This window comes from Gopherus flavomarginatus, chromosome 19 (assembly GCF_025201925.1).
Source record: "Gopherus flavomarginatus isolate rGopFla2 chromosome 19, rGopFla2.mat.asm, whole genome shotgun sequence".
NCBI lineage: Eukaryota > Metazoa > Chordata > Testudines > Testudinidae > Gopherus > Gopherus flavomarginatus.
In genome coordinates this window covers 22379365-22399700 of record NC_066635.1, presented here as the reverse complement: position 1 = coordinate 22399700, position 20336 = coordinate 22379365, and the positions used below count along the sequence as shown (strand labels likewise).

The window sequence follows — 20336 nt, the reverse complement described above, 5'->3', positions numbered from 1 at the left end:
CTTTCCGTATCTAGACGACTGGCTTATCGGCGGGACCTCCGAGACACGAGTCATCAGTCACGTCCGCATTGTCAAGAACCTTTTCCTACATCTAGGTCTAATGATCAATGTGGAAAAGTCAACTCTAATCCCCACTCAGAGGATAGAGTTTATTGGTGCCACCTTGGACTCGACTCTTGCCAAAGCCTGCCTACCACTGCCACTGTTTCAGGCTCTCACGGCCATCATCTGGAGACAGCAAGCGGCGCCGCTAACTTCGGTACGCACTTGCCTCGCTCTCTTGGGCCACATGGCGGCCTGCATGTTCGTAATGAACTACGCAAGACTGCGCCTATGGCCCCTCCAATCCTGGCTCAACTCGCAATATCGTCCAGCCAGGGATCCTATGAACATGGTCGTCACCATTCCCTCGAACGTGCTAGGCTCCTTCCAGTGGTGGCTAGATCCCGCCATGGTGTGTGCGGGGCTCCCATTCCACCCGCCCCAACCCTCGGCGTCCCTGACAACGGACGCATTGTTCCTCGGTTGGGGGGCTCAGCTCGGGCACCTACGCACCCAAGGCCATTGGTCACCTCACGAACTGGACCTCCACATCAATGTCCGAGAGCTGAGAGTGGTCCGCCTCGCTTGTCAGACGTTCCGGTAACACTTGCAGGGCCGTTGTGTATTGGTATTCACCGACAACACAACAGCCATGCACTATATAAACAAACAGGGTGGCACAAGATCTTCACCCCTGTGCCAGGAAACCTTACAACTATGGGACTTCTGCATAGCCCATTCCATACACCTCGTCACGTCCTTTCTCCCAGGAGTTTGGAACACACTGGCAGATCGCCTAAGCAGATCCTTCCTGTCCCACGAATGGTCGCTTCGCCCGGACATTGCTCTTTCACTCTTCCGGAAGTGGGGGTTTCCCCAGATAGACCTCTTTGCATCCCGCGGGAACAGGAAATGCCAGGCGTTCTGTTCCTTTCAAGGCCTCTCACCGGGGTCGATGGCGGACGCCTTCCTTGTGCCGTGGACGACGCACCTGCTCTACGCCTTTCCACCGTTTCCACTCGTCCACAGGGTCCTACTGAAAGCGCGCAGGGACAAAGCCCGCTTAATCATGATAGCTCCAGCGTGGCCTCGGCAGCACTGGTACACCATGCTGCTAGACCTATCCGTAGCCGACCCTGTTCCCCTGCCTCTTCACCTGGACCTGATTACCCAGGACCACGGCAAGCTCCGTCACCTGGACCTTCAGTCGCTCCACCTCATGGCGTGGCTCCTGCGTGGCTGACTCGCTCTGAGCTGCGTTGCTCCATCCTGGTGCAGCAGGTACTCCTGGGTAGCAGGAAGCCTTCCGCTAGAGCGACATATTTGGCCAAGTGGAAGCTCTTCGCGTGCTGGTGTGTGGAGCGGAACTTCCTTCCCGCTGAGCTATCCATATCTAACATCTTGGATTACCTCTGGTCCCTCAAACAACAGGGCTTGGCGGTATCATCTCTGAGGGTCCACTTGGCGGCCATCTCTACATTCCACCCAGGAGAGGATGGCCGCTCTGTGTTTTCCCATCCGATGGTGTCTAGGTTCCTTAAGGGCCTAGAGCGCCTCTACCCTCAGGTACGCTGCCCTGCCCAACATGGGATCTTAACCTGGTTCTTGCCAGACTTATGTCCCCTCCATTTGAACCATTAGCAACGTGCTCCCTTCTCTGCCTCTCCTGGAAAACCGCTTTCCTGGTAGCCATCACGTCCACGAGACGGGTTTCAGAACTTCGGGCCCTCACAGTGGACCCCCCATATACGGTGTTCCACAGAGACAAGGTGCAGTTGCAACCACATCCAGCCTTTCTTCCCAAGGTGGTATCGGCCTTCAACGTTAACCAGGAGATCTTCCTCCCGGTTTTCTTCCCAAAACCGCATTCGTCTCACAGGGAGCAGCAACTACACTCCCTTGACGTTCGTAGAGCACTTGCTTTTTATATAGAACGAAGTAAACCGTTCTGCAGAACCCCCCAACTCTTTGTCGCTTCCTGTCTCCTCGCAGCGCATTTCCTCCTGGGTAACATTGTGCATCCGCGCCTGTTACGACTTGGCTCATGTCCCATCAGGCCATGTGACTGCGCACTCCACCAGGGCTCAAGCTTCATCAGCTGCTTTCCTCGCGCACGTGCCCATTCATGAAATCTGCCGTGCAGCGACCTGGTCCTCGGTCCACACTTTCGCCTCCCACTATGCCCTGGTTCAGCAGTCTAGGGATGACGCAGCCTTCGGCTCCGCTGTATTGCACTCTGTGACATCTCACTCCGACCCCACCGCCTAGGTATGGCTTGGGATTCACCTAACTGGAATGGATATGAGCAAGCACTCGAAGAAGGAAAGACGGTTACTCACCTTTGTAACTGTTGTTCTTCGAGATGTGTTGCTCATATCCATTCCAAACCCACCCTCCTTCCCCACTGTCGGAGTAGCCGGCAAGAAGGAACTGAGGAGCGGACGGGTCGGCAGGGGTATATATCCAGAGCCATGGTGGCGCCACTCCAGGGGGCGACCTGCCGACCCACTGGAGTTGCTAGGGTAAAAATCTTCCAACGAGTGTGCACGCGCGGCGCGCACACCTAACTGGAATGGATATGAGCAACACATCTCGAAGAACAACAGTTACAAAGGTGAGTAACCGTCTTTTTCTTTTCAGCATCATTACAATTTCAACAGCCAGCCACTGGGTTTTTGTTGTTGTTGTCATTTTAGAATTCAAGAAGCCAAGCTTAGATTTGAGCATTCTTTAGCAGGCCACTGTGGCTACAGCAGTGGCACCAAGAGGTTTAGAAGGGTCACCCTGCTCTCATGTTCAGTGCTAAACCACAAACGCTTTCAACTGCAATTATGCCTGAGAAAAAGGCCCTTCAGAGAATCTTTGTTCCCTGGCCCTGCTCCAGCCCAGCGTCCTCTGTGTCTGCTAAGGCCTTTGCATTTTAGAGCTCTTATTTGGTTTGTCTCTTTTAAAGGCTTCCTATCTGTTTCCATAATCCCTATAATCTGTACCCATCAACCACAGGCTGCTTGGGCCTTGAGCCCAGCCAACACGCAATTTAAAAGCCTCCAGTCTTCACCAGTATGGCTCAATCTCCCTGTGCTGTGCCACCGTCCATTAGGTTACAGTATCAGGGGTGAACAGCATCTTGTCACACCGTCTGGGAAAAGGGGGAAGGCGGGCACACCTCAGTGCAGGGCTTTGAAGCAGAGCCTGGAGTGCAGAGCAGCTCCGGCGCAGTGGAGCTGCAGGTTTTTGCCTGGAGCTGGAGCTGGAGCACAGCTGCAAAGCCCTGCCTCAGTGGATAAAGCTGTGTCTTTATTAGATTTTTTCCTCTTTTTCCCACTATTGCTATGATCAGTGCAGCTTCACTGGCACTAGAAATGGTAGGAGTGCCAGTGCACACACTTCTCAACCAGCATGTCCTCTAGACCTACTCAGAGAAGGCATAGCCGGTGTGGTTATTAAAATGCCAGTAGCCATCAATAATGCCAAGAGTAGGAATTCAGTGTTTGGATCTGGAATCGATGTTTTTCTAAGCTATCTGCTCTAGGAACGATTGTAGGGAAGTTCTATGGGCTGTGTTATACAGGACATCAGACTAGATGGAAACTACTAGTTTATTCAACTAGTAAAGGCCTAAAGCTTTGTGTCAGTTTTCTACATTTCACCAGGATCTTTTATTGCTCTTGGTGTAGCTTTGCGTTAGCGGGAAGGTCATATTTATTCTGGTGACTAGTGTTCTAGGGAGACTGGTCTCTTGCTGTGAGAACCAGGTTAGCTCGTGAGAGGGAGAGTCAGGAGACCTGCGCTGTATTCCCAACTGCTGTTGTCTCTGTGTGACCTTGGATCAATCACTTAAACTCTGCCTCGGTTTCCCCATCTGTTCACAGAAGGTAATGTTTTATTCACCTGTGTAAAGTACTCCAAGACCCTGAGCTGGAGGTGCAGAATATGAAGATACAAGCAAGCATTCATGTAAATATGTGTTTAAATTAGCTGCATCTGCCTGGCTCATGGAGCGTTGCCAATGTAGCCTTTCTTGTTGCCAAGTTTGTGCACCCTTGCGCTAAATGAACAAGTATGTTATTTATTTAGGGCTTAAGAACTAGCTTGGTATTTCATCAATTGATGACCCTTTATGCTACCACACTCAGCTGACTTTTAGCAGTTAATCACACATCCTCACTAAAGCATGGGTCTGGTAAGTAGGTCTGGGAACGTGTTGTAGTCAAATGCACTAGCTATCCCAACTCACTGTTCATCCAATCCATCTCCCCACTAGGCATCCCTGTTACAAGGCAACTTGTAATTAATTACAAAAGTGTTTTTCAATATTGGTGACTTTCGATTTTACATGTTGGAGAAATTGTGTCTGAGCTGTTGCAGCAAGGTCACTATAACAGGGTGGCTCACCCCTTATGGGCTGGAGCTAGCCAACCCTGGATAGACTGAGCCACGCTCATTGGGGTGACTGCCCTACATAGAGTAGCAGGAGGCTGCAATGAAGGGGAAAAGCTCAGGAAGCTGGGGCAGACTACGTTGAAAGTGAGGAAGACTCTCCAGGTAGGTAGGTAGAGACCCCGACCAGGCAGGCGAGGGACTGCAGAGGCCCCAGGCAGCAAGGCCTTGAAGGAGGAAGAGAAACCTTGGTTTGTGTGGCTTTATGAATGGTTTTGTTTTTAGGGGCTCAGTTTTAGTTACAGTTTCTTTTCTATTAATAAACTCAGTCCCCAAGGAGCAATATTTTTTGACCAAGAAAAAGCCTAAAGTGAGGTTTCTTTGAACAGTCCAAGAGGGGAAACTGAGACAGGCTGCCTGTAGCATGGTCCTAGGCCGTGAGGGGCTGCACAGGATGCAGCCTAGCCAGCCCATTATACAGACAGGCCTGAAACAATTCCTTCCTCCTGACAGGGCAGGGATCAAAACCCCAGCCAAGGTTCATGCTGCACAAGGCATTTCTCACCTTCTGGAAAGCAGCAGATATTTCCCTTATTTGGGGTCAGATGTAGGACCAGCTTAACTCTTAACAAAGCTTCGCCCAGGTGTTGGAAACGAGCCACCTGGATTCCTCATCTGCCCAATGCTGATATAGAACAGAGCAAAAAAATGAAAAAGTAACGCAATGTTTGTGTAGTGAACAGAGACTGGCAATGCCCCGCGAAGGGACAGGTCAAGAAGTTTAGGCGAGGTGCAGCATGCAGGCCAGATGCAGCCCAGAGAATTCCACAACGCAGCCCCTAGTAGCCTTCTGTTTCATTTTAGGGCTCCAACATCAGTGCTCCATCTTGACCCAGGAAGCCTGTAGTCTCCCCCAGCTGCACATAAGAATGGCTACAAGAAGGCCCTAGCCGCTTAACCTGGCGCTTCATGCAGCACTCAGCTGGACAGAATTTAGTACCTTCAGAGCTCAGAGAAAGTCTTTCTAGCCACCTGTTATCCCTCATGTTCTTCTGTATCTATGTTGTTGCTGGCTCTGCCCTGCTTCGCTGGCTACAAGGGCTGTTCACTCGGGCCATTGCCTGACGTTAGCACCACTCAGTAATGGTTTTGTTGTTTCCTCCCACAGAACATAGACATTACCAACTTCAGCAGCAGCTGGAGTGACGGGCTGGCCTTCTGCGCTCTCCTCCACACCTACCTGCCTGCACACATTCCATACCAGGAGCTCAATGGCCAGGATAAAGTAAGTCTTGCTAGCTTTGCCCTTGATCGTGCTTTGTGTTGATTCTCAGTTGGCAGCAGGAGGATTCCCAGGGAAGGCCTTTCGTTGTGGTGATGTGGTGCAGATCTGGCATAAAAGTCATAGCGTTCAGGCAGACACAATGAATAGGTGGGGAGAACAAAAACGAAAGGGAGAGCAAATAAATTTAATTAAAATCCTAAAAACAAAATAAGAAAAAAACAGGAGGAGGGGAAGAGTAGTGGCAAGGAGAGTGTGAGCCAACAGGTTAAATCCTGCCTAAGGTCTGGCTGCCAGGTGGCTAAATCCAGTGGGTTTTGCATGCTCTCATGAAGAAAAAAAGCTTGCTCTTGAAAGACTCCTACAAACGTCTTCCATTGCTCCTACTGTCCTAAAAGTGTGACTGTGGGGAGGCGGCTCCCTTCCAGTTACTGGTAAAGAACCCAGGTGCCTCAGAGGACAAGTGTTTTGGTAATTGAGCTGCATATTTTGGTCCTTCAGGATTTCTATGGAATTTCAGCCTTAATGTGAAATAATCAGTTGGAAAGAGAGTGCTTGTTGTCAAGCTGGGAATTTTGGACATTGCTTTCCAGTTAGTGATCTGTTCTTCTGCTCTACCCCTGTGCCTCCTCCCCTCCAATGACACAGGGTGTGAGCATTACCATACTGACTGTATGCAGCAAAGAGATCACTCAGTGAAGCTGCTGGGAAAACAGCATGTCAAAAAGAAAAAGCATTTCAACTAGGATTGCTAGGCGTCCGGTTTTCAACCAGCATGCCCAGTTGAAAGGTGACCCTGGTGGCTCTGATCAGCACAGCTGACAGGGCCACTAAAAGTCGGCCGCAGAGGCCGGCTCTGTGCGGCTCCCGGAAACAGCCAGCATGTCCTTCCAGCTCCTAGGCAAAAGGGCGGCCAAGGGGGGCTCCGTATGTTGTCCCTGTACACAGGTACTGCCTCCAGCACTGGCTCCACAGCTCCCATTGGCCAGAAACAGCAGCCAATGGGGGCTGTGGAGGCGGCATCTGCTGGTGGGGGCGGCACCTGCTGATGGGGGCAGCGGGCAGAGGCCCCTGGGCATGCCTCCACCTAGGAGACGGAGAGACATGCCAGCCACTTCTGGGAGCCACATGAGGTAAGTGCCACCTGGAGCGCAAACACCCTCCCATGCCCCACCCCCTGCTCCAGCCTAGAGCCCCCTCCAGCATCCCCAGCCGGAGCCCTCATCACCTCCCATACTCTTGCCTCAGCCTGCTGAAAATTAGTGAGTGAGTGAGCATGGGGGAGAGCGTGTGACAGAGGGAGGGGGGATAGAATGAGTGGGAGCAAGGCCTTGGGGAAGGGGCCGGGGCAAGAGTGTTAGCTTTTCTGCAATCAGAAAGTTGGCGACACCAATTTCAACACATTCCTGCATCACATCCCACTTTCTCTTTCCGTCTGTCTCAGACCTTTCAGCTGTAAATGTATTACTGACTCAACAGGTAGGGAAAACCTAGGTTTACCATGCATACCAATTGCATTGTCTGCACTAGGGTTTTAACAAATTAGCTAACACCTGTTAAAAACAAACTTTTTTTTCCTGCCAGTGAAGACAAAGCCCCAGTGTGCCCGGTGTCAGGATATAGCCCAGAGAGCTTTGAAAAGAGCTAACCAGGTGATGCCAGCTCTTTGTTTTTCGAAGGCTTTAGCTGCCCTTTGGACAGCCCTTATTTGAGAAAACCCTTTGCTGGGAGAGCATGTCATGAGGTGGAAAAACACTGAAATGGCTAGATACGCAGATGGGCTTTATTACCTGTGTGGGAGGAGTAGAGGAGACTCCTGGAGGAAGACTGCTCAGGTTCCTTTCATTATGAAAGAAGGAATGCCCCCAGGCACAAAAGTGTAGGAGCAAAGCCAGATTAACAGGGAATTGGCCATTAGCAAATCTGACAGAAACTGGAGAGGGTCCATTACTCCTTTGAAAGGACTGAAGCAGATACAAGCTGCAAAGGGTGTTCTGTGGCAAATCCCAAGAGCATTGTTATATATCTAGGACTTGGCTATGTGCTATGGATGTGTAAGAGTCTCGCTTTGTCAGAGAAACCAAGCTATAAGTCTCCTAGGCCATAGTGTGGGCAGGTCCTAGATGTGCTTTCATTATACATATATCAGTTGCATTGTTCCACTGGCCACAGAGAGCATGCCCATTAACTGTAACGAGGAGGCAGGGGGTAGCAGAAGGTGCTAGGATTTTCTTTATGGTGACTGGTGTAATAGGAGCAAAAAGTACATTAACCAAGACATGGTCCAAGCACCTAGTACAGTTCAACTGGAGAATAGCTTTTATCAGAGTATCCCCTAGTAGATAAAGCTACAGGCTGAAGTAGTACCACATGCTGCCATGTGGGAAACCTGGGTTCAAGATTTCCACTTAGGCCAATGATGGTTAGCTGCAAACTTTACATGGGAGGAGGGGAAGAATAAGTTACTGCAACAACAGCAGCACCTCCTGTGGGAGGTGGGAGGTGCTGCGGGGCCTGCTAACAGTTTGTCATCTTCTCAGATGGGAAAATTACAGCTGAGCATGTTGTAGAGAGAGGTGGTAAAAACCACAAGCACCTTGCTCAGCTGGGGAGTCAGCCAACGTTAGCTCATCTCAGAAAAGGAGAGTTTTTATTTGATCAGACAGTGGATTAGAGACCACAGTTGCCCCCTCCCTTCCTCTCCCCCACACAGACACTTTCCAGGCTTTAGATGACAACGAAACCACAGGGAATGACTGTGTCTTATCAGAATCTACCCAAAGTCTTTCACTTTCCTCCTTGGGTTTGAACTTTCCATCAAGCAAAAACAGAGAGAGTGAGAGAACAAGGGCCAGGACACCTGCCTTAGGAAAGGATTAGTCAGACACTTCAGGGATGGCCACAGGAGCAAAAACTTTCCTGTGGTCTCTTGAAGCAAATCACATGTAATCTGTTTGAACAGTGTCTAAAATATGGTAACTGCAGTAAAATAGCATTGTAATCTGAAAGCCCAGACGGTACAGGGATGGACACTTTAGAAATCCGTGTAATAATTATTAATCACAGTGAAATTTAAAGATGGAGCTAAACCACGAAGTCCAGCTCTGGATTATAGGCCTTCTGACATTTGGGATGTATGGATGCAGGGTTTGGTTTGATAGATAATAAGGACAGGGCTCAGCTGAGAATTTGGGAACTAGATCTGAATTTCCCCCAAGATTGTATTGTACCTTGGGTTTTTTAGGCCCATTTCTAATAATGTTGTCCTCCCACCTGCCTTTTTTAGAGATAAATAAGAACTATTTTCATGAAGATGAATTTTCCCTCTTGATCTTGCTCTCTCTGACCCTGTGTTCAGCAACACTCCTGATGCTTTGAGATATTTCTCACCAAGGCAAATAACAAGGTTATTATTCCCAATTCAAAAGTTTTCTATAAATTGCCCACCACCACACTGTCCCACTGGAATTGCACTATCTAGTCACCGATGCCTTAAACTGAGCCACCATTGCCTTGTTTGTTAGCTGGTTCTGACCCTCACTTTCCAGCCTTTATTGCTACAGCATATTTATCCATCTGAAATCACAGTCTTCTCCTTAAGGCACCATAATCAATTTCACAAGAACAAGTTCCATTGTTACCAGGGATGGGTCAGGCTTTTTTGCTGCCCCAAGTGGCAAAGGAGGGGGAAAAAAAGAAAAAAAAAGAAAAGCCACAATCGGTGGCACTTTGGCAGCAGCTTAACCGGACCACTTTATTCCTCGGCAGCAATTCGGTGGCAGGTCCTTCGGTCCGAGAGGGACTGAGGGACCTGCCACCGAAGACCAGGACGTGCCACCCCTTCCTATTGGCCACCCCAAGCCCTGCTTCGTTCGCTGGTGCCTGGATCCAGCCCTGATTGTTACAAACAGTGGATTGTTGCTTCAACAACAGTAGATGAACTCTTCAGAGACAGAGAGACAGTTGGCATGAGGACATTCTTAATTACAAAGAAAGGGCGAAAAGATCAGTTATAAGCAGAATTCCCTCAAAACAGAAAATTCTCTCTGATTTTTCAGGTCATGTTAGCTCGTTACAGAAACACCACTCTAACGATCCACACAAACTTTGAGAAAACATACCTCGCTGCAGATGAGTTTGTTGGACTGTAGATTCCTTAAGTTTTGGAGACTCGTTGCTTAGTATGAATGGCTCTTCTCATCTTGAGCCTGGACACATCTTGTCTCTTTGAAGTTCTTAAGTCTGATACTTGTTCATTTTTCGACTACATCTTCTCATTTGGACCAATTCAACACCACAGACCCATGGCAAGATTCAGGAAAGAGAGCTTGCATTGGTGCTGAGCTTAATGGTGGTGTCTCCTGCCTTATTTTCACAGAAAAGAAATCTGCTTTTGGCTTTTCAAGCTGCCGAAAGTGTGGGCATCAAACCCAGTCTGGTGAGTATCTGGTTGCTGGGTAGGGTATGTGGATGAGGAGGGGAAGGGAGTTTGAATGCATAGAGTTAAATCCTCCATTACAATGCAGCCCATTTATTCTCATTAAAAACATTCACGTAGTGTTAAAGGAAAAGTGCAGCCAAATGCCCAGGTCACTAGTCTGAAAGCTCTTACCATGAGGAGCACTTCCCAGCAGGCATAACTGCTGATATGAAGTTAATTACAGTCAGCCATTCCTGCTGTGACCCCCGCTATGTGTGGGAAAGCCCCATGTCTGTCTGCCAATCCATGTTTCAACCGGCTGCATTACTGGTTTAACAACCAGAAGGAAAATGCTAAAATCCCTGTTTTAAAATGCCTTGGGTAGAGCCAAGAGCATGACAGCAAATGTGGAACAAGGAGATTAATATGCAGAGGTTAAACCTTTTGGGGGGTTCGTGAGCTAAATAAGGAACCGGAAACATGTGTCTGCACATAGGAGCAGACACTTGAAGTATAATAACTATACATAGGGAATTAATCCTTCAGTGCAGATTGAAAAGATCCTTATGGGATATCAGATGCATCTGGCTGTCTAATCAGCTTGTGCCTTGGCACTGCTTAGTGCATTTAATATATCAGCCTCACAAATACATTAGGCCAATGCATAGCCTTGATTGACTGTTATGCAGTTTAAGACTCTAATTAAATTAATTCTGGAACTGAATGAGAGCCTTAGCATTAGACTTGTCTACCCTAATAATCCCAGTGCTGAGAGCACTGGGGGAGCTGACCCAGTAAAAGAGTGGGATATTTTTGCAAAATTTCCCGACTGCAGCGCATACAAAAAGGGCTTTAGCTTAGCAGTTCTCTACTGTGAGAGAGGAAGCAAGCAGGTAGGTTGCATACATATTTTTTTTTAAAGGTGACAACTCCCCCTCAAGTCCAACTCAGGGGAGGGAAATTTCCTCAGTGTCATTTTGGTCTATTGAAGTCTCTGTAAACAGCCATGTTGTCTGCTAGTGAGGTGGGACCTAATGCTGCATACACAGTGCTACTGATTTCACTGGGACCACAGGCAGAAATAAAATATCCTCATATGTGCACATGCAGGACTAGGTCCTTCATTTGTAATGAAGATGCACTAGAGTTCCTCAGAGCCCCTTGTGGAATCTGGACATGAGCTGTAACTTCTTTATTTCAGCAAGTGATAGCGCCTTTGACTTATTTTCCTTTTCAGACTGCATCCCTTTACGTTGCTCTTCACCCTTCCCCATTCCCCACGTTACTGGAAAGGCCCCTAGGATGTTGTCTGAATACCAAGTTCTCGCAACTGAAAGGGCGAATACCACATTACACAATTGTCTCATTTCAACTGTCCAGTGTGCCCAGGTGTGTGGGCCTCAGAAACGCACAAGCTGGCAGGGTACTGAGCGCTCTCCTCTGAGGTGTAAATTTTGTATCGAAGGATTTCCTAACCACCCCCCACCCCACCCCCAAGGAACCATATTCAAACAAAGCTGCCTGAGACAAGCCCCTTTTTACTATTCTTTATTTAGGCAAGTAAGGGTTTGCCGATTTTCAGATTTTGAAATCTGGTTTCATTCTGATTAGAAACGAAAACCACAAATTTTGAAATTCTCTTTGAACGTGAAAGCCCTCAAGTCCCGTGATTCTAGGGCATTCCACCTGGCTGGCTGCCCTGGGGCCATAAGACTGGAAGCCCTGTGGTCCCTAAATGCAAGGCAGTCTGGCTGGCCGGGTGCCTGGAGCCCTGGGGTTCCCAGCACTGGGGCCATCTACATGAGTGGTGTTCTCCCCTGGGGCCATGGACACTGGAAATCTGGGCTGCCAAGGAGCTAGGTGGGTGAGCTCACAGGAAACTGCATGTGTTCTGGAGGAACTAGGTCAAAATTGAAACATTTTAATTATGACAGATTGGTAAATTTTCAGCAAAAAACTCTTTTGTCAGAATTTTTCCAACCAGCTCTATTAATTAGGCTCGGCTGGTGTTTGCTTCCATAAACCTTTGCCAACATATAAACATTTATCCAATAGACGGCCTGTTATTTCTGGCAGTAGCCTGCGCTCTCTATTGTGGCTAAGACAAGACCCATCATATTTCATTAAGATCTAATGTGAAGATTTTGGCATCTGCTCTGGGCAGCTAAGAAGGTTAGAGATCAGAAAGCCACTTTCTCCAGAAATTCACAGAAACCTTAAATCCCAAGGCAGTGAAGCTAAGAAGATATTAATCCTACTTAGCCTTTATCTAGTGCTTTATATTTTCAGAGCACTGGACGGACATTAATTGAGGAGGCTTAATTAAAGAGAGGCCCAAGTACTTGTTTCAGTTATATGGGTGCAACTGTCTTGAAGCCCCTGGGACTGCTCTAGCACAACAGAGCTGAGAATGAGTAAGATTTCACACACCAACTAAGGCCTTGTTCAGACTGGAAAGGGGTTTGCCAGTCTGGCTATCCTACCGAGCCCACCTAGTGGAGACACATCTATGCTGGCAAGAGCTCTTTGGCTGGTGTAGCTTATACTAGTCCCCTGAACGAAATAAGCTCTCCTGGCAAAAGGACTGTTTCACTCAGGCAGCTCCTCACAATGCTGTTTTTTCAAGTGGATGTGAGGACTTGCTACTCTCCCAGGCATCTCGCACCGAAAGAGATGGTTACAAATCAGGCTACAGACGTCAACTCTGAAATGTGCAAGTATGATTATGGCAAATTAGCTTTGAGAGGTGAAGATCCAATTCAGGGATTCCTTCTGTTTTCTTACCCTAACAATGCACAAGAGACTTTTATTACAATAGGCTTTACTTTGAAATGGACCTAGGGACATAAGAAGTAACCTAGGGAAGACAAAATATGTGGTGACTGTTAAATCTGAAAATACTCTGAGGTATATACATAACTTGTAGGAGTGGGTGCTTAGCTCTCCAGCAGTCACTGGCCATGATCCCTTGAGCCAGATCAGTGAGACTCTGTCATTGCCTAACTTGCTTGTACATTAAGAGAAATACTCATTCCGTCAGGTTCATTATAGTACCGTTGGTTTCTTATCTGCTCTAAAATATCCCAGGCACTTTGGTGAGGTGAGGGAGTACTATGTAAATTATCCTTCATTACAAGAGTCGTCTTAGGGATCTTTAGTCTTCCTCTTACCCTGAATGCTAGTGGCTGGACATTGTATTTTGTATTCAGTTGCTTGTACTTTGCACCGTCAGCTTGTAATTTCTTTATGCAGGGGACTCCATGCCTCACAAGCTGAGACACACATTTAGTTTGCTTCAATAGCTCTCTTTTCCAATCAGTCCATGTTGTTCCTTGGAGATCAGTGCCACCACAAGATTTTCTTGTTCTGCATGTATGTCTGCAATGGAGTGTGGCCCACACAACAGACCCTCACTGAAAAGGAAAATGCATGTTTCAGGACCCCAAACCCAGTGTTACCCTTAAACTCTTTCCCCCTTGTTAACCCTCTCTGTGTCCTGTGCAGGAACTCAGTGAGATGATGTACACAGACCGGCCAGACTGGCAGAGCGTGATGCAGTACGTGGCCCAGATTTACAAGTACTTTGAGACCTGAGCCCCAGAGCAGAAGGTGGGCAGAAATGGGGAAGAGACTGAAGAATGCCACAGAAGCACTTGATCACTTTAAAAATAGCCTCTTTTCTATTCCATGAGCCAGCTGAGGCTCCTAGGTTGCAAGGAAAGCTCTTCCACAATTCTGATCACATCTCAGTAACCTTGGACTGCAACCAAATAAAAATCCATTGTCCACCTTTACAAACCAAATACAGCTGTAAGTTTATTTCAACATGGAAACTATAAGGAGTTTTCTGCCATTGTGGGATATTTCTGAAGATGATGCCCTTGTGCTTGATAATGATTGCCTTTCAAACCAGAGTCTGCCAGCTGGAGATTTGCCACAGAACGAAGTGAATGTAACTTGAACTTTGTAAATCAGTGCCTGAAGTAATGCTGGCACTCAAGGGATGCTGGCAGAGTATTGTTAGTGAACCAGTTCACAACAGCGCTCCTCTAACATAGTTACAAATACGGCAGGTTTGTGTAGAGTAAACTCATTACTCCAGGTTGTTCCTAAGTAATCTGCAAGAATGTGTAAATACTTGTTACTTACTACCTAGAAGGCCTTGCTAGCTGTGCCCTGGGCAGTGAAGTGAAATGCATAGGTTATTACTGTATGTTTAGATTTGAGGTTACTGTGTAAAAGAGCACACAAGAGATTAATACCAATGGCAACATGCAACTGTATTCCGTAAGTTACAGCCAATATAGCTGGCAACTCTTCGTGTTGTCTCTGAAGCCAGAGCGAAGCCTGTGGGATCCCAGCGATCCTGCTGATATCTCCTGGTGTAAAGCAGTGTTTCATTTGTCACTTTACATGCCTCTTCGTATTTGGCCCCATAAACTTGAATCTTCCATTTGCTCTCAGATGGTCTCAGAATGTGCTCTCTGTGTGGGATCTACCCTAGGGCAGCTCTGCTACCCCAGGTTGTGCTGGTAAAAGAAAATGGTTATTTACTTACAATGTTTAACCTTGTGGCCAAGTCCTGATGCCTCCTGAATATTAATCACCGAGAGCTATGGGTCATTCTCCTCCCTTACCTAAGGGAACAGAGCGTGCTCCCTGTTCTAACTCACCCCTCTAGTGAGGCAGAAATAGGTGCTTTTGCGGAAGAAGCCAGGTGTGTTCAGCTTCCTGATGCTTCGCAAGTGCCCTGCATTCACTTGCTGTTGATACAATGCTAGAGTCCACAAGCAGCTCATTTCAAACCTTCAGTTTCTCATTTTAAACAACTCAAGTTCTTCCCTAGTGATAGATGTTAATCCCCAGCCTTGGATTTATATTTAGAATTTGGATCTTGTTGGTTTTTCCTAAATGTCTCTAATTTAAGCCCTTCTTTCCATGAGTTTTGTCTGTAAATGGATGTGGTTCTGGGTGCATCTGCAGTGCCCAAGGCAGCTTTCCAAGAACGGGGGGAGAGAAGGGAAGGGCCAAGCTGCTGTCATCTAGACCCTGCACCCAAGAGGGAGGCAGACCACTTGGCCATGAATTCACCTAAAGGGTAGTGCTCAGACGGCACAGCTCAGTCCCATGCAAAGTCTATAGGCAGCATACAGGTATGTGAGGTGCAACAAGCTAGTTTAAAAGTCTGATCCTTGGCAGAACTCACTCCCTGCACGTACTGATGGTGAGAGGTTGGTATGTTCAGGAGGTCACTTACTGCACTTGCTATCAATTTCTGAAATCCAGTAACCGCTGGGAGACATGTTACAGACTCACAGCACAGCAGGTGCGTTTATCTGGATCTGAAGCAAGGACAGAACTTAAGCAGTTAGACTGATCCTGGGGGAGAGGAGCAGCTGATTTATCCTCCAGTATGTTATGCCTGGAGTGTATTGGCAAGGAGGCCTAAAACATCCCAGCTTTAAGCTTGTTCCAACATGGGTCTATTTCTGTCCTTTCCTGTAGTTGTTACCACTATTGTCATGGGACTGGATCCCTGTTTTGGTGCCAGCTGTCTCAGCAGAAGGAGACTAAGCCAGCAAGAGTTGAATCTAGGTCCTGATAGAGGCTGCAAGCTTTGGAACAGTGTCAAAAAGGGAGACTTTAAGCTCTTAAAGGTATTTCCTGTTGGTCAATTTGTTTCTCCTTAATGATGCAGGCAGGATTTGGGGGTGGGTGGGAATGTCCTTGAATAAGGAGCAAACTGAACAGAGAAGGTGACCAAAGTCCAGCTTACAACTGCCATGAACGGCGCGAGGAATGAAAGTCTCCACGAGATCTGTCAGTCCTTGTAATACATAACTCCCTTGTGGCTTTACCTCTTCAGAGGAATGCACCATTCCCAAACGTGCACTCATGAAACCTTTCTACTACACCGTGTGCTCCCCATCTAGGTGATGCTCACTCTCATGCACACATATGTGTGCCTAGTTAGTTTTGGCAGGTCACTAGATATTTAAGTCGATCCTAAATGCTGACTTTGGCTTAGCTCTTGAGGAAGATGGGGAAGAGGACAGTTGAGCTGCAGTTCCAGGAGCCCTGGCTGAAGGGATGCATTGTGTAAATGTTGCACAGTGGCTGCTAGGAAAGAGAGGACACAAAGGGAGTGGAAAGTAGGATCTGATGTGCAAAGTCACTGATCCCACATAGAAAGCACAAAGTATTTCATGTCATGGGAGGGGAAGGCAGAGATGAGCCTGGGGTGAGAGGGGATTGGGAAGCCAGCCCAGGGTCTGGGCCTTCTGGGAAAGAGAGGATTTATCGTGAAGCTGACATGCTGTTTCAGAAGACATGCAGAAGCTGAGTGAATGTACAGGATGTGTGAAAGGGAATGGGCAGAAGTATTTGGGTCTTTGTGAGATAGTAGAGGCCTCAGAAGTGTTGATGTCTGGAATTTCCTTCAGCTCTCAATGTGTGGTCTGTCCTCTTTGTTATCACTGCCAGCCCAGCTTTTGCCAGATTTCTGCTCTGAACTCCCAAAGCCTGTGGTATTCAAAGAAACTTTAAGGGGGCTACGGCAGAACTGGTTTCTTTTTCTCTGCTTACAAAAGGCAGCTGATCAGAGCAGGATAACAGATGGGTCCCCTATGCCACTCACTTTGCAGGCTGATTTTCTGGGAATGCAATTTGACTTTCCAGGCTCCTTCCCACAAGCTACATCCATTCCCTCTTCCTTTGACAAGTTTCAGCAGTTCTTGAAAAGTTGATGGGAGCTGCCATATCTTCTTTGCCTCAAGCCTCCTTCCTGCTCTTGGTGCCTTTGTCAGTGTAGGAATGCCACCACATTGCAGGGGCAACCCACAGGACACCTGAGTCCCCTCTGTTTGATTTGTGACCCCTATGGATACCCTAAATCTAGCCTTGGTTTCAGTGACTGCCTTTCTCTCGCTTTCTAGTTGGTAAGAACCGGAGAGAAATTGGTTAATCTAATTACAGATTTTGTACCTTTCTCATCTTTCACTGGTCATGGTACCAAGGCTTCCTTCAGCAAATGTCCAGGGAGGCCAGCTGTTTGCAAAGCTATTCCGTGTGTTTGAAATGCAGTCTGTGCGTTCCTGTCAAAGGAGGGCTTGCTGCCTAACAGGACTCAGGTCACAAGCATTAAGACATTTCACACAGTTGGCAATAGCTTCTACCTTTCCAAACTGGAATTGCTTTCCACCAACACTCCTTGCTATTTAGGCTCAGCCACTAACACAGTGTAGAGGCCAGGCAGTAATCTACTCACCGTTAACCTTTTTCATAGCTGATGGTCTCTTAATTTTTAACTTGCATCTGTGCCAAATTTCACTGGGCAGTGCTGGGCACAGCATTTTTACTGGTTTTGACCCGTACTAGAATTTTGCCAGGTAGAAGAACCATCTCTAATAGTCAAGTAATTTTAGCTCTGTCCATTGGATACAGTTGTTACATCCATGATCTAATTTATACAAAGAGCACACTAGAATGTATATACTAGGCATTGTCAGATTTGGACATGCTAATACAGATGTATTTAAAGATTAACACTATTAAAGGACACAATGCAAAATCTGTGTAATATTTCTAATAAATCTTTTTTTTCTGATGGCATCTGGTCATGGTGTTCTAAGTACATGAACATGTCTGTTTATGAGCCTGCCTGGTGTTGGGGTTCCGTTCTAATGGAAGCAACGTCTGAGAAAAGTTGACAGCACTGTGTCTGGGCTGGGCCTTCCTGTAGGATGGACAGATAATTGCTCTGTTCCAGTGATAGCAGAGCTGATTCTGAGGAACAAGAGAAGTGTGATCTGAGCTCAGCTCTAGGACCCAGGAACTTCTACGTTCTATTGCCAGCCCCACCACTGAGTCCTCCTGTGGCCAAGGAGAAGTCACTTAACTGCTCTGCCTGTGTCTCCCCATTTATAAAATGAGGATAATATGTATCTCTGGGGGGTTGTGTGAGGATTAATGTTTGCACGGGGTCCTGAAGAAGAAAAGCACTGTACAATCTATTATAGGGCACCTCCAGATACAATAACAGGTAAGTAAGTGCCATTTGGTATGTAAGGTGATGATGATTGTTGTTTCTTTGACATAGATCGATGAGACTCTCTCGGGATTTGTGTAGGGACTGGAAGGTGGGTTCTTCCTAGGGTCCTGTGAGGAGTTGATGGGGATGGGTGGAGGCTCAAATATGTTGAATCTACACATGATGATATAACATCCTATTCATACTACTAGGCAGTGTTCTGTAGCTGATGCCTGGTACAGGAAATCCTCTCCAGCAGCCATATAGCTACAGTGAGCAATAAATGTAGATTATGCAGAGACTGAGCGTGGTATCTGCATAATCACTAGAATAGCATGTCTGTCAGCCTTTCACAAGCCTCTTGCTGTTTGTACAACAGTACAAAATGGGGGGGCTCTAGAATCCTGTAGACATGGCAGTGTCCAGCTGTAATACCAGCCTTCTTTCCACATGGCGTCTCCCAGACTGTACCTACATGGCAATTCTAGGACTAGTACCAAGCATCTGCCTCTATCTTGCAGTTTGGGCATCTTCAACTGAATGGTGGTACACCCAGGAAAAATTAAAACTGGCTTTGACTTAAAAACCCTTTCATGGTGGGTGGCAGATTGATGTAATCTAAGGGTATATGGTAAAAGGAAACTGCCACCCTGCGCATGATGAGAGCCATGGCCAAGATCTTGGCATGGAAAGTTGCTCCTGTCTAGCCCAATCACTTGGCTTTTTCTCTATGCTCTCAATTTCTCTCAACAACTTTGGATGTGGTGCAGTCACCTGATTGTGTGCAAAGCTGGAATGCAAGACAGGGTTGTGCTCTCGGACAAGAGGACAAAAAGCAGAATCCCACTGACCAAAATCTGAATGCCACTGACTGTAAATGTTTCAAATAAAAGCCATGCAATGGAGGAAAGGAGCGGTTCCTGCCAGCGCAAATGTCTAAAGTGCAGACTCCAATCCCTACTGTGCCTTCCTTTTTATCATGCTAGTATTTTCCTATCTGAAGACAGAAGGAGCTGCAGAAGCCCATCTTATTTCTGAGGAATCCAGCCCCTAGGATACTGTATCACAGCTGGATGAGCCTCCACACGTTGTGAGATCTGATTAATTGTGGGGATATACTCAAAACGTTTGTCTGCTTCTTCACACCTCTTGGTTCAGCAAATCTGGGCTGAAAATCTCAAAAAATTCTCTTCCTATTTCCAGTACTTTCTGCTTCCAATCAGGTCACAAAAACCCCTTGATGAAAAGGCTCTTCCTATTGCATGGTGCATTTCTGGAGCCAGCCAAAATTGCTGAGACAGCCAAGAATATGAAAAATCATGAGCGAGACAGTTAAGCAACTGAATCTTTTCCAACCTCTCAAAGAAGTTTTTGGGTTCAGTTGTGGAGCTGAAAGTTCATGGGGAGGGAGATGCTGCTCTCACAATCCAAACTGGTTTGCCCATTGCTATCTGTGTGTCACATTTCAGCTCCAGATTTTTAAGGCTACATTCTAACCACTGAAAATAGGGAATTAGTGGAAAACTGGGCTGAATGTTCATTATGGGGAACAAAACTGATGTTCTCATCTGATTTGGACAGATTATCTCCCAGATATAACATGCTGAACTGCAGACGGCCAACTGCATCTTCTATGTTTCCAAACTGCTGCCAGGTTTTGTTTTGAAGGTTGTTCCAATTAATTCAGGGACCATTGGTCCTAACATTCTGATGCAGACGGCTTCTGCCTTGGTTTCCCCAGAGATTGCTGGTCCAAGGCATGCAACGGGTTTCCATGCTGCCTACAAATTGACTCCTGGTTCTGAAAGTGGGAATGGACGAGAAGTCAGCAGCAATGTGCTAACAGAAGCTCTGATGAGAATCCCAGCTGCCTTGGCATGCAGGAGGCAGTGATTGTCAAGGTTTTGTTGATGTCTGAGCTGTGGGCTTTTCAGGAGGTGTGGGTATGGCTGCGTTGGGGTCTTTCCTTTGTGCTTTGCAAGTCAGAATTCTCATCTTCACCCGAGAGGAGGAATGGTCTTGTAGTGAAAGCCCTAGACTAGGACTCTAGACACCTGGATTCATTCCTTGTGTGACTTTGGACAAGGTATTTAACCACTTTCTGACTAAAGTCCCAATCTCCACTTATGCGCTGTGTATCCTTTCCTCCCGCCCTTTGTCTTGTCTCTTTAGATGCGAGCTGT

General features: G+C 47.2%; 1 protein-coding gene across 3 annotated transcripts in view; it reads left to right on the top strand.

The window, feature by feature from the left end:
• The window catches only part of SPECC1 (sperm antigen with calponin homology and coiled-coil domains 1), a 173384-nt gene extending 155654 nt beyond the window's left edge, over positions 1-17730 (top strand). For all 3 annotated transcript variants that reach the window (XM_050928991.1, XM_050928989.1, XM_050928990.1), the window contains 3 exons: positions 5591-5707; positions 10083-10142; positions 13629-17730. In XM_050928991.1, the coding sequence (XP_050784948.1) occupies positions 5591-5707; positions 10083-10142; positions 13629-13718 (267 nt within the window). In that variant the 3' untranslated portion in view covers positions 13719-17730. The remainder of the gene's footprint in view (positions 1-5590; positions 5708-10082; positions 10143-13628) is intronic.
• The last annotated feature ends 2606 nt before the right edge of the window (positions 17731-20336 follow it).